The following is a 15,167-nucleotide window of genomic DNA, read 5'->3' as shown; positions in this document are numbered from 1 at the left end:
TCTGTTTACTATCAAGATTCTATGGTGAAAATTTAAAATTTGCTTGGAAATATTACCGGATACTTGAACTCGTTTCATAACGTTCCATTTAACTTAATTGCGTTCCATGGGATCCATGACCGATATGACGTTTGAACCATTTTATTTTGAACAATGTATAGATTAGCGGAGGTCAAATGAAAAAGTATTCAGATTAAAAGCGGTTACAGCAACGGGTAGTACTGAATTCGGTTTTCATTTTAAAGAAGGAGATAGGGATGTTCATAAATAAAAATAATCATAGAATAATAATAGAAAAGTCAAAATTGGAAAAAATATTTCAAATTTTAGGGAAAACTTTCCGTTTTACGGTTCAATGACAAGCTACCGCAGCTGTCACATCACTGATTTGCACTGGTAAATCATCAGTAGGCTTCAATGATACCTTGGATACCGTCTTGATGATTGCTGTTTGTTGCTATTTTTCATAGCGTTTTCTCTTTCAAGCATACTATGATTGAATTGTTTGCTTCAATGAGAGAATGATTTCGAAGCCTGCGGTAGAACTTTGACAGCTGCGGTAGAACTCTGCGGCTACCGCAAACCGGAAAATTTTCTTAACAACCGTAATATTATTGAGCAAAACGTACATAGATCAATTTTGCTTATGTAAAAATGATACTCAGATCAAAAATAAACATATATTTTAGATATTAGAAAATGTAAATGTAAAATGTAAAAGTTTATTAAGGGTTTCTATTTCTTTCTATTCAAACTAAGTTTCAAAAACAAAACAATAATTTGCCCGATTATGGTTCAAATGGATTATTAGGTATACATCATACACATTATGGAACGCTTACACTTTCAAAGTTACCCTCGCTCAAACTCTAAAACTACGGCGACCGTAACCGCCCTCCGTTTCCTGTGGTGCGGCTGCAGAGAGAAAGAAATATTTCCTGCAGATTTACACTGTGAGCTAAAACGCTAGATTCCCCAGTGATTTGCGGTGGCTTTCAATGACTGTTTGCAGAAGAACGGAGCGTTTATTCAGTTTCGAGTCAATTGAATTAACAAGAAGGGGAAAAATGATTCTGACTGCCGGACGGACGAACAGTTTTTCGACGACGTTCCACATAGAACAGATTTGGTCGAAGATAAACATCAAGTGGGGAGTAAAGTGACAATAATGGTCGGAAATTATGCGTTTTTCCTCTCGCAAATTAATTTGACGTGCCCACTGACGGGAAGTTTATGAAGATTAATAGCACTTGACACGCTTCTAGATGTTGCCGTTGCCTATACATGGATGATTTCTGGACGGGAGTGTGCAAATTGTGATCAGTTTTAGGAAATTTGGTTCTCGAGAGTATCATGACGGTAAAGTCTATTCGCTTTTAATTTATTCATAACTGTGTAACTGTTACCAATCCTGGGGTGACAGCTTCTAAAATGCTTTGCATAATTGTGTCTAACTGTCTTTTCAATCAAACGAGTCCTCTAACATTCTAAATAAATTATCGAGGTTCGGTAAATGTATCTGTTAAATTGTAAAATACAGTCGATGATTTGCATTCCCGTTCTCTCCATATGTCGATATGCCCAATAGCAAAGGATACTAGACCAGATTTTCGTGAGTTTGAATAATGTAGGAACATGAAATGACATCTGATTGTTTATTGTTTTTCCAACTTTCTTAACAACGAAGCTGCTTTCAATCTAGTATCCATTCAAAATATGCACTTTGTCTCAATCTCCCCCTATCTCGATGGTCCCTTCCATATTAAGATGTGCAAAGTCAACTGTAACGTTTTTATTTCTAGCGGTAAGTAAGTAAATCAAATCCGACTTCAGTACTATATCATTTAATTCCACTAGAGTTTGTATCATTTGACAGATACGCGTATTTCGACCTCAACTGTAATACGTTCTACGTACTACGTTCAGACTAGAGCTGATATTACGAAACCATACTGTCACTACACAATTATGGATAGCTCACAGATATGGATCAGAGTTGATTTAAATCGGGAATATCTCATCAAATAGAGTTGCAATTACGTAGAACACATTATGTGAACCATAAATCTGTACAACATCGCAATCAATTATAATACCGTGCTGCATCAATACCCGGACGCTTAAGTCGACAGAAATATTCAACTTTATATTTAGGTATGTTTGGTTAAAATTGTCTTGAAGTGTTAATATTCAACATATAATTACACTTTAGATCTTCTTGAAAGGACCAAATTTTCGATATTATTCATGATTTTTTTACAAGTAAATCAACGAAATATTGGAGTGTGTCTTGTCTTTAAATCCGGACACCTGATCAAATGATGTTTTTAAGGCTAAGTAGCCCGTCATTCGTTCTGGCAGCGATGATGACTTGGAAGCTTGCAATTTCAAAGTGTTAAAATTCAGTCTTGAAAGTTTGTATTGACTTGAAAAAATATCACTGTACGTGCTAACATGCATAACGTATGCTGATAGATTTTCAGCTGTGTCAGTGCAAAACCAACTGATATTCTTTGATTCAAAATCATGAGATAAATTAGCAACAATCATCAACGACGCGTACAAATTTCAATGACGGCCTACTTCGCCTTAAATCCGGACATTTTTGGATCAAAATCCGGACACCTGTGTTTTACCGTGATGCATCAATACCCGGACGCTTAAGCAGTGCAATATGTTCTAATACTAATATCCATATATTTGAATCAAATTTGATTAATGTACTACCGTGGCACGAATCGTTTTGACTTTTATCTTGATGAAAATAACTAGTTTTCTTGTTAAAATAATTAATATAATATAAAAATATTGATTTCAATTACACATGTCTTGGTTTTAAATCCGGACATGTGAATCAAAAGGGCGGACATTTTTGAATCAATTTCCGGACACCTGTGCTTTAGCAAGCTGAATTCAAGTAAAATTAAGAAAATTACATTTAAAATTGGTAATTATATTATAATTGTTGATGTTAAATACATGGAAGCTAATATTAATGCTTTTAGAAATGAATTATCAAGATTATCTTGTGTTTCGGTTACTTACATCTTTTGGTTGTAGTCACACGCCAATAATCTGACACAATCATTATCAAAAAATCAATTTCACCACTACAATTTCATTTAGCGCTCGACCATTCACTTTTTTTAGCAATTCTTCGAGGTTTTGTCACATTTTTATTAAAAAATAAGTTTTCATTGATGCAAACTATAAGTTGAACGTATAGGGTCCGGATTTCAAATCCATGGTTCACACATCCGGACAGCATTTATCTTAAGTAAAAAAGTTCTTTTACTCTGATTTTCACAGCTTTGAAATGTTTCAATAATTCATTGAATATATTCAAACACAAACTAAAGTTCGCCACAATTCACATACAACGTTATTAAAATCAATTATCTTCAATTTGATCACTTTTGTTTTGCTGGTGGACTTGAATCACGAAAACTGCACTGCAAACGAATGGTGTCAAACTGGGGTTACAATTTTGTTTTTATTTTTGATAATTATTCAACAATGGCTACTAGATGAAAATTCGTGGTAAAATCATGAATAATGTTACAAAGCTCAGATGGGAATCATTAAAGCAACATTATTATTCAAATTCACATTTTAATTAGTTGAACTGATCAGAGTGTCCGGATATTGGTGCCGTCCGGATTTTGATTCATCACGGTATATGATATTTTTGCATATTTTTTCAAAAAAATCATAAAAACTCGTCGAAATAATATATTTTAATCAATGCGACGTACATTTTTCCCTACACTGTCACAAAGCACGCTATGTCTGAAGAAGACGATTATAAAAATCGAATGTACATCGCATTTTTTCTCGCTAGAGATCAGTATTTGGTCTATATTTTCATAATCGGAAAGATTTAAAATATTCTATCGGTGAAATTTTTTCCATACATTTTGTATGGGCTGAAATGCGTTGAAAACGTGATTTTCATGGGATTTTGTATAAAAAATGGCTAAAAAATGAAAAAAATCAAGATTTCACCGATGGAATATTCTAAAACTTTCCGATTATGAAAATATAGACCAAATACTGATCTCTAGTGAGAAAATATCCGATGTACATTCGATTTTTATAATCGTCTGGTTCAGACATAGCGTGCAAAGAACAACACAGAACTAATATTAGTGATTTAACTGAATCGTGCGTGTGGCTTGAACTCGTTAACGTGTGGCTGGAATCTCAGGTATTCACAAATAATCTTTCATTACACCATTTTCTTATTCACCATTCTTAACTCACAACACTTTATAAGTACCGTGATGCATCAAAATCCGGACGGGACCAATATCCGGACACTCAGATAATAATCATGTTTTTCACTGTTATTTTATGTCAATATAATATATATTTTATATCTGTGTGATTAAATGAATTATAAGGCCTCATATGGATCAATGCACAAGTTCATTGTTTGACGTTTGAGCGGTGCCGTGTTATTTATGTCACAATGGAAACTAGTGAATTCGGCACCGCTCAAAGGTCAAATTAGTGAACTCGTGCATCGGTCCATTCCCTTTAAAATCAATCTAGTAATCCTTGTAATAAAACAGAAAATAACAAAAATGACAAGCTTGCCCCCTTAAGCAGTCGTTGTTCATCAGTGCGAAAGGGCATAGCAAAATCAGTACCTAACGTGTGAACATACTTTAAACATTGAAATAAAAGAAAAATGTGTCATTTTACGTTGCTATTATGCTATACTTTGTACACAGCAGTAAAAGGCTTCGAGGATGTCATAAAAATTGCAAACTTGTGTTATTTTATGTGTATAAATGACTGTCTGGGAGTTAGAACCACTGTTCTCAATTCCGGACGAATAGTGTTTGCACTTAATGTTGTTAATAAGAAACTGTGTTCAAACGTATAATTCAGAAGAAAAATAAATACAAATTACATAAAGTATAGAAAAGTGCACAAAAAGTGGAGTGAACAAAAATATTTGTGGATTTTTCTCCAACTACGGTAATGCAGTCAAAGACAAAGTGGCAAAACAGACTCAGGTAATTAAAATCAAGTTTAGCAAAGTAGTTTGCGCTCTTTTTCATTTTTTCATATATAGGATAAATAAGTGTGAATTTGCACGTTTTCGGTTAATATATACTACAAACTCCTTGTAAATGTTCTAATATTGCAAATGTCCGGATTTCGATTCCAGCGTGTCCGGTTATTGAGCCCACGATTGAACATTTGTCCGGATCTAAAAACACGAAAAGCAATGTAAAAACCGGTTTTGATGAATAAATCGTAATAAATACTACAAAATATGTTACATTCATCAAACTTAGATCTCAATTGGTTAGTTTCAAAGCAAAACTTTTGAAAAACTGATCTAGAAAATGTTGTAAATTGTGTTTGAATATATCGCTCGTCTTAAGCGTCCTGGTATTGATGCATCACGGTATATGTTTCAAGTCTTCTCTTGTTTTATATATCAAAAACATCATTTACACTAGTGAAAAGTGGGTCTTCTACACGATGTCCGGGTTTAAAAACACTGACCCGTAATCCCGGACAGTCTTTTACACTCCTTTTAATACACATTTGCTTCATAATTCACAACAGTTATGTATACAAAGTATATCTCTGTATTTAATTGTGTTCAAAACACTCCATAACAATATACTTCACACACTCTTTCTTCAATCTTTGGATTGGGGTGCGTTCAAAGATCTAAATCTACAATAACATGAACCACGAAGGAATGACGTCCGACAGAAACGATTGACGTGTTTTTGTTTTTATTAATTATTTAGCAATGTTAACTAGATTGGAAATGATAGTATAATAATCTTCAATGTTTAAAGTACAGACTATGGGCCCATTCACAAATTTCATAACGCTAAAGGGGGTGGGTGGGTGTTCTCGTGGTGTTACGGCTCATACAAAATTTGTAAAATATTCATACAAAAAGCGTTACGAGGGGGTGGGTGGGTGTCGAAAATGGCCATTTTTGGCGTTATGAAATTTGTGAATAAACCCTATGATAAAATCCCAAACATAAAAACATTCAAATTAAGGAAACTTACGTATTGTCGGCAGCCTAAGCAGCTGAACTTTTAAGAGGGCAATTTTACGCAACAATAAAGCACAACAATTAGCAAGAGACACCTGAACTACCCTTGAGCACTCTTCAATCATGAATTATTATACATAAAACACTATTTTATTCTCCTAATCTTCTATTTTTCCTCACCAAAGTCACGAGGCACTTATTCTTTTATCGGCAATGCAATTACTATTGTCGGCAATACAAATTTTCACTTCGGCAATCCAAAACTGCGCATAAACTAGTTTATGTATTGGTAACATTAATAGAAATAATAAACCATAGAAGAATATTGTCGCTGGTGTTTCCTTTGTTCTCGCTCGGAAATATGTCGGGTACATAACTGTCAAACTGCATACATTTTCGCGTTGACATTTATAGCCCCGCCTATCTCCGCCAGCAAAAGATGTTCCGACAGCAACGCCAGCGACATTCTTCCTCTATGGTTTATTACCTCTTTTATAACATTTCGTATTTGTTGACAAATCCTGAAATTAAACGTCACTCATTATGTTCGACTCGTTGAAAGGGCCAATGCAGAAAAATACGGACTACACTGAGAACAGAATTGCAGTTATAAATAAAATAGCAGAGAGTCAAATTGAATACACAATGCCACTAAATTAATGCAGACTAAGGCGCCGTCCACAAATTATATAACGCTCTAGGGGGAGGGGGAGTAGGCTCAAACACATTTTTTTTTTCATGCAAAGACCGTTGCGGAGGAGGGGATGGTCGAAAATTGTACATTTTAACGTTATGTCATAAATGGACGCTGCCTAATTTCGTTTTCATTTGTTTCATCGAATATTTTTTGTATTCAATCTCACTATGGCAGCATTTCGGCTGTAAAAATTGCCATGTCATGGTTATGAACTTGCAGCAACTGTGAACCCAACCTAGAAGTTGCAGCGTAACGTCACGGGTAATTGATTCATAATATTGTGATCTGCAAGAAAAATCCACGGAACAGGATTACCGGATTACTTGAATTTCAGAGTTGCGTTTGAATGCGTTACATGCATGCCCCTTTTCGCTACTCACACTACTGTTTATTAGGGTGCGAAGAGAAACCTCAAAGTTTGAGCCAAAATATTAAGATTTAGAGGGGGCGCAAGCGTCTTGAAGGTAAGTTTTCAAGTTATAAAAAATGGCCTTCAGTGAAGTCACCATAACTTTGATAATTTCTAAACAATTTTGAAACTTTCAGCACCATAATCTAAAAAAAATTTATGAAAACTTTGTAGAATATCAAATTTGTGTCATCTTACTAAAAATATCTTTGTTTGACCATGACTTCATGAATACTCAACCGATTCCAAATCTTTTTACATGGTTTAGAAGCTTACTTAAATGTTTTCAAACTTTTCGTACACTACATTTCACTAAAAAAATGTTTTGACCAAGTCATTCAACAAAAACTGCACAAAAACATGAGCTTTCAACGAAAAACAACAGTTTTTTTTTTTAATTTTTGTCAGTTAAACAATATTTTTAAAGCTGAAACTGGTTTTCCTCATTTGTTGAACCTTTGAAAAGGACTTGTCAATAATTTTTAAATAATTTTGAAACATTAATATTTTTGCTCATGTTAAATAGGTAATATATACACTATTCAACTCGTAATAAAAATAATATGCTATATAAACACAAGTATTATAGGAAGAATGCATTTTTTGGCGAAAAAACTTAAATAATCTAAAGAGATTCGATATTTTCTTTAGTATTTAAAATTATAAATCATGTCTTTGAGTAATTTTTGTTAAAAAAACTAAGTCGAAACCATTTTTTGGAAACGTGTTGTATGAACAGTATGGAAACAACTATTTTTTGCTTCATGTTGTACATGTTACATACAAATATTTGAAATCGGTTAAGTATTTATGGAGTTATGGTCAAAAAAATATGAATTTTTCGGTAAAATGAAGAAAAATTTCGAGAAAACACCTCTAACAAAAATTGTTTCGATTTAAGACAAATTTGATGTTATACAAAGTTTTCATAAATTTAAGTTTGAAAATAATAATGCTAAAAGTTTTAGAATTGGTTAGAAATAACCGAAGGTTATGGTGACTTCACTGAAGGCCATTTTTTATAACTTGAAAATTCACCTTCAAGACGCTTGCACCATTCTTCTTCTTCTTCTTCTTCTTGGCATTAACGTCCTCACTGGAACAGAGCCTGCTTCTCAGCTTAGTGTTCTTATGAGCACTTCCACAGTTATTAACTGAGAGCTTTCTTTGCCAAAGTTGCCATTTTAGCATTCGTATATCGTGTGGCAGGTACGATTATACTCTATGCCCAGGGAAGTAAAGGAAATTTCCATTACGAAAAGATCCTGGACCAACCGGGAATCGAACCCAGACACCTTCAGCATGGATTTGCTTTGTAGCCGCGGACTCTAACCACTCGGCTTGCGCCACCCCTAAATCTTGATATTTTTGGCTCAAACTTTGAGGTTTCTCTTCTAATATGATTTGAATTCATAAGAGCACACGAATTTTTGGTTTTGAGAACTTTTGAAAAATAAGCCGCACCCTAGTGTCTATACGCAAAAAAATCGCTAAAAGGTAACGCAAATTTGAAAATTCTACAGGTATTTATTACGTTCATATTATTCTCAGTGTATGAGAAAATCAGAATTGGTCCTTTGCAAATCAATTCAATCATGATTTGGCACAAATACATCATCTGCTGATTGCCTGTAGAACAACAGGAGTGTTGCCAAAATAGTTAACCCATCGAAAGACGTATATTTTATATGTTTCTCAGTATATTGAAGTATATGCGCTACAATCTTCAGATAAAGAAAGTAATGAAAGGCTCAATTATTACCCATGCATGTTTTGTTGCCTAATTCCAATGAATTAATTAGTTGTGTTCGATTTTTCAATGATTTTAAATTGTGAATAAAAAACGCACCGCAATTGAATATGGTTTTCTGGCAACCTATTCACATAATGAAAAGTGATTGCCAAGGAAAGCAAAGTGCATTAATTTTAATATGAGATTTGAAGCATAAAAATTCAGTATTTTTGAGTGCTTTATAGACAAATCAAAAGTTTAACAGTGCATGAGTGATCGGTGTGTAGCTTTTGTGACAAATTGGTATTGGAGCGGAGAATTGGACATTTCAAAGTGGTGAGCTTTTCTTAAGCTGTTCTTGTGTTGTTTTATTCGGCAACTAACAAATGACGATTATTTCGTAAGCATTTATTTCATTCAATGATAAAACCCATATTTTATAATATTTTTGTGAAAGATGAGGTTTACATGGAAGATAATAGTTCAAGAAATATATTGAGTACATTGAAGGTAACTCTTGTTCCGTAGATAAATTTTACCCTATTAATAAATTAATGAATATTATCTGTGTCCGGATATTGGTACCGTCCGGATTTTGATTCACCACAGTATGCTTAAGCAAATTTTTGTCGTCCGTAGGAAATAAAATGTCAACCGTATTCATCCACAGAAGCATTGATTCATAATTGTGGGGCATTGAAAACCATACCTACCAGTTACGAATCAGAGATAAGACGATTCCGAAACAAACGCCAACACGTATGCTTTCATTAGCACACCATTCGTTTACCTCGCAGATAAATTGCTGTTATAGTGTTTTGATTCATAATATGAGTCGATTTGATCCATAATCAGCATCGTTTTAAATTTCTATCGATATCGACACTTTTGCGTAAATAATCGGGTATTTAGAGGTGTAGTCTCAAAAACAACTATAAGGACTGTTCATTTTATAAAGTGGACACTTTGTTTTAGCTAGGGTCGATGTACCAATAGCCGCATAGCTAAGAACAAATATTCGTATAAAATCGAAAAATATCGCTAGCGTCATTATTTTTACATCATCTGAAAGCTTTTTATCTTGGTTTTGTGGGAAAATATGAAAACTACGGGATCTCATATGTTCGTATTTATTATCGCTTGTGCCACTATAGGAATACATGTGCCTATAGTAGCACTATTTCTAATTTCTGTTCCTATAGTAGCACTAGCATCACGGCGTTGGCAAAATACTAATCAAAACCGTATTTTCACAAAACTTTTGTATTTTCCCTACAAAGTATCGATCAAAAGCTATCGTTTGATGGAAAAAAAAGTTCCTAATTCATCACTTAGTTCGTTTAATAAAATATAGTTAATCTCTGTACCGTAAAATCGGGTGTAATTGATCAGAAGGGTGAAATTGATCATCGTATCACACGATTTTATTTATTCGTAATGGAGCACAAATATCAATGTAAGCTGCAGTAATTGAACGTTGTTTGTTGTAACTATTGTCGAATTGTGTGTTGTGAAGTTTTTTGCGTTAGAGAATGTTTATAACTATGAAAATAATGTAAAATTTCAAAATCATGCACGTTGCAGTATTGACAAACATTTATGAACTTCTATTTCTAAGCAAGGATTTGAACATGGTATAAACCTGGGAGTTTGTGAGGATGCTTGAGATATATCCCCAAACCATATTTCATTACCAAAACTCGTACCAATTAGCTCAAATGGTTGAAATGATTGAATTTCTGTTAGATATCATTGAATTCCTTAATAAATTGCATACATTTAGGCGTTTTCCGCGTAATTCTTGAAATTTAACTATTCGTTATTTATATAAATATTGCATTGTTAAGAATTTGACAAGCATATTCGGATTCATGGAGCTCAAATTTATCATGTAGAGTTGTTTTGAAAACTAACAAAAATGGCATTGACAAGTGATCAATTTCACCCCGAAATGAGATCCCCTGATTTTTTATTTTAGATATATTTTAACACTAACATGACGTTTGTTAGAAAATTGCGGTACATGAGTCGATGAGGCCCACCTTCGCACTTGTTTTCCTGCATTTAGTTGTTTTGCTTTGTTAACATTATAGAAAACAGACTAGAAAAAACGTGAAAAATAATCAATTTCACCCGAAATTACGGTAGTGCTATTATAGGTTTACTATAGGCGCAAGGGAGCTCAAATTTTAAGCAAAACTAATTATTTCGATCATTTTTCGAACAAAATCAAGCTGTGTATCAATGGTTCATAGGTAAATAGCTCCTGACCTTCATGTCAAAAAATATTTTGAAAAGATTTATAGCAAAACGGCCGCAAAAAGCCACTAGTGCGACTATAGGGGACTGTCCACTAAGGGAACACCGACCCTATATCTTTTTTATTTATTTATAAAATCGCAATCGGTTTTCTGTGCATCGTTCAACTAGTATTCTACAATGTTATGAAAAATAAAATCTAACAAAATGCTTTTGGTTGAAGAACTAAATAGTTTTTCCAAAAACTCCTAAGAAAAACTGTTCATCAAAGTTAAGCATTATTTTTCGCATAACAAAAATCCTCATTTTTTATAAACAAATTATATGTTGTTATCCTTTATCATTCTACTAAAGGTAGGTAACATTTATGGGGTACTGCATACCTCTAGGTGTTTAACATTAAATGGAAATTTCTGACTTAGATTACAAAAATGGTCTCAGCTTGTGACAAAGCTTTTTGCTATGGGATTTGAGACCATATTCAAGTTCTATGATAACTACCCGGATAAAAACGTACCATTCATTGAATGGAATAAATCATTAATGTAAATTATAGCGTATTGGATACAATACAGCGTATTGTAATTGAATACCGAGACAACATTATTCTTAAATGAATATACAATTCAATAACAATTTAATATATTGTAACAGAATACTGTACTGGATTTGAATGGTTTTATACATTACAATTTTGGTCAAATTCTTATTATTGTGTAAAACAACTGTTACTTTTTTCTGTGTAGCTTGTCTAACAGAAGTAAACAAAACAAGTTAACAAAGCAAGAAATATTGTGTGAAAGATATTTAAGAAGTAAAAAAAAATGTTTTGTAAAATTTAGTTATTTTCACTGTAATTTTTCAAATGAAATATTGAAGATCTATACCTCTATATAGGAGTTGAAACTCTTTTGTTACTGTTAGCAAAAATATCTGGTAAGTTGGGAAAAATCCATAAAAAAAACAATTTGTATTCTTTTCACCACGAATCAATATGCATTTTATTGAATGGTGTATGTATTGTAAAACAATACACAAATTGCCATTCAAACAATACAAAAACAGTATTGTTTACAGTAATCCACTATTTTTTTTCTCATAAAAAAAACAATATATCTTATTGTTTTATTTAAATCTATGTGTGAAAAATTATCAATATTTGTATTATTACGATACTTAACCCATACGTTTTACTGTAAAAACCTCAGGAAATTGTTGTGAACAATATATTGTACTGTGATTGTATAGTTATTTAACAATGTTTTTGATGGTAGTGCTACAATACGTTAAATTGTTTTTATATTGTATTTTTTACTCGGGTAGGCTGTCAATGATAAGTGATTGTAGAACAGATTGTAAGCGTTTCGAAAATGCTAAAATCGCATCAATTTTTAATATTCGTATATAAAGCCTCAAATGTTCTCGACTTAAATGAAAACAGCTCATGGGATTGAAGTGTCATACTAATATATTTTTAGTTTTGCATTCGTTTTGCCTAACCGATTAACAGAAATTATGGATACTTCGTTTAGTATGTGGTGGGTAACACACTATCAAAGTTACCCGCATTATCAAAGATACCCCGATTTACGGTAATTGCTTGTAACAAATTTTGTTATAATTCGTTAATGGAAAATAACTAAATGAGATATATATTTGTTTAATTTGAAACATAATAAGTTACATTTTTGTTCAAATTGTAACATTTTTTTTTTCAATCGTTCACTTGTTTATTGTAGAGGAAATTGTGTTACATTTTTTGTTATTTTATCTACTAAGCAAAAATTGTAACGTGCTAGCTGATTAAAAAAATCTGTTACAACTCTGTTGTAATCCAATGGTCGGGAATCTTCCATTCCCACTGATCCGCATCTGTGGGATGGACGTTTGTAATTTCGATCAAAATCGACTTTTTTGTGAATAATCGCAATTTTTGAGACGTATTCTCGAATACAACTATATTGCATATAATTATCTGTGACTATATTCTGCAGTGACAAGGAAGTCATTTTGTTTTGTACAGCGTCACCATAAATTTCATCGTACGCCCTTCCATAACACACCCATTCATTAAAGACTACAAAATCGCTTAAATATCGGCTTAAACTATACTCAATAGTAAACTTTGCCTTCATGCTGTTGTAGTGCTCTATCCTTAAGCCTTTTTACTGTTTTGAGAAGCTATTGTAGCTTTCCCGAATCCAAACAGTTATTGTAGTGCTTGGTCTACTGTGAAACATTTTAAAACTTTGCTTCGTCACAGATAATATATGATCTTTAGTTTTACTGACAGGCATCTTTGGGATATTATGTTTATGATAGAACATATAAACTAATAAGAAAAAGAAAAGAAATGCATCTATCACATAAACCAGTTTCAATATCAGTAGTGATTAGTAGATGACTTGGCACTTTGAACCCCTATATCGCACTTTTAATCCTTTTATCTTCAAAACCCACAGGAACAACTCAATCCAAAATTGTCAACTCACTGCCCACCGCCATTCCCTATGCTTACCATTGCCTTTCCCGCACCCGGTCGGCGATAGTGACAAGCTGATATCGTCGCTGTACGACCCGTCGTCATTGCTATCCCCTGCCCCGTCGCCAACCGCCGGCCGCTCATCCTCATCTCGATCAATGTTCAGGTACGACTGCCTCGAATCCGAGTCCTGCAAGTCCAAACTGCTTCGGCTGACAACGGCCGCCGGCGAAGCCAAATCACTACTGAAATTCCTCAGGAATATTCTTCCCCCGATGGCACTGTTTGCACCGCCACCGTAATTGCTATGATTTATCTTATCATTTGAAGCACTTTCACCGAAATCCGTAGGATTATAGAAGGACGACCTTCGTGTGTTGTTTGCGAAGTATTGCGCCGCCACTTCGAGGTTGGGCACTGCTGCGACTCCCCCCTGCTGCGGCCCTGTCACCCCCGGAAACGTCTTGAAGGCGTTCACTTCGATTGACGATTTATCACTTTGATCGGGCCCATCGTCACTGCCAGACCCATCTATCGGGTCACCTGGAACTGATTTATGGACACGTTTATCACCCCCTACCCCACCACTGGCAGCACCGGAGAACAGTTGCGATAGTTTTTCGTTGGCCGCTGGCGAGAGGTATCCCACCCACGGATTGTACAGCGGGAAATGTGTGAACGAAAGCATGGCGGCCGCATTGTACCCGGCCGCGTTGACCAGGTACGACCCGGTGGCGTTGGCCGGATCCAGTCGCAGCGGAGATCGATCCGCTCCCGGAGGACTTCCGCCATGCCGTCGATGTTCCGTCGCGATAAGATTCTCGATGGAGAACGAAGAACTCGGAAGGCGCGATAGCTTCAGCCGATCTTCCGTCGGCTGGATCAACTCGGTCGCTTTATCCATGGCGCTGAATTACTACAGGGCATGTAGACTCACAGCAATTAGTGGCCGGCGGCGCGCGTAACTAACAACGGCCACGGAACGTGACTTCATCGATCGGGGGACACTTTCAAACTAAGACACGATGCCGCGGCACAATGTGCGCCTCGATGGGTTGGTTGTTGGTTTTTCGACGTTTCCCCTTCCCATGCCGGCGACACAGCACAGAGCTTGTACAGGGCCCATATATCACGGACACACGGTTGTTCCTTCGTTCGCACGTTTGCCAAGTGTGACTGTGTTCGTTGGCAAGCAATGCAATCCCGTAGACCCCTCCTACCGTGTTCGAATGGGATTCGGTTCGAACCAAGAAGGGTGCCGCCGCCGAGCGACATTAATTTGTTTGTTTTCGCTTATTGCTCGATAATCGGTCTCACACTCTGCTAAGCAGCTTTCTTCGCCTTGAAGAAAATGTGAGGAGGTGGAGCAGAAAACAGAGCACGGAAGTGAGTGCAACTTTATTTAGCTGACGCTGAAGGTGAGGAACAAGCAAGGAAGCGTGTACTGATCCAGATGAGATCAACGCTGAATCGCTTTATGTTGGACTGACAGTGATTCGTTGCATAGGTTGAGATGTTGTCTTTCTTGAGCATAGTGCAAATAATTGGTTA

General features: G+C 35.1%; 1 protein-coding gene across 1 annotated transcript in view; it reads right to left on the bottom strand.

The window, feature by feature from the left end:
• LOC5576844 (homeobox protein unplugged) overlaps nucleotides 1-14,662 on the bottom strand; it is a 28,507-nt gene extending 13,845 nt beyond the window's left edge. Inside the window, exon 1 of the mRNA XM_021841802.1 lies at nucleotides 13,653-14,662. Coding sequence (XP_021697494.1) covers nucleotides 13,653-14,520 — 868 coding nt within the window. The 5' untranslated portion in view covers nucleotides 14,521-14,662. The remainder of the gene's footprint in view (nucleotides 1-13,652) is intronic.
• Nucleotides 14,663-15,167: the final 505 nt, after the last annotated feature.

This window comes from Aedes aegypti, chromosome 2 (genome assembly GCF_002204515.2).
Source record: "Aedes aegypti strain LVP_AGWG chromosome 2, AaegL5.0 Primary Assembly, whole genome shotgun sequence".
Classification (NCBI taxonomy): Eukaryota; Metazoa; Arthropoda; class Insecta; order Diptera; family Culicidae; genus Aedes; species Aedes aegypti.
The sequence above is the reverse complement of the archived record's forward strand: the minus strand, read 5'-3'. Positions and strand labels throughout refer to the sequence as shown.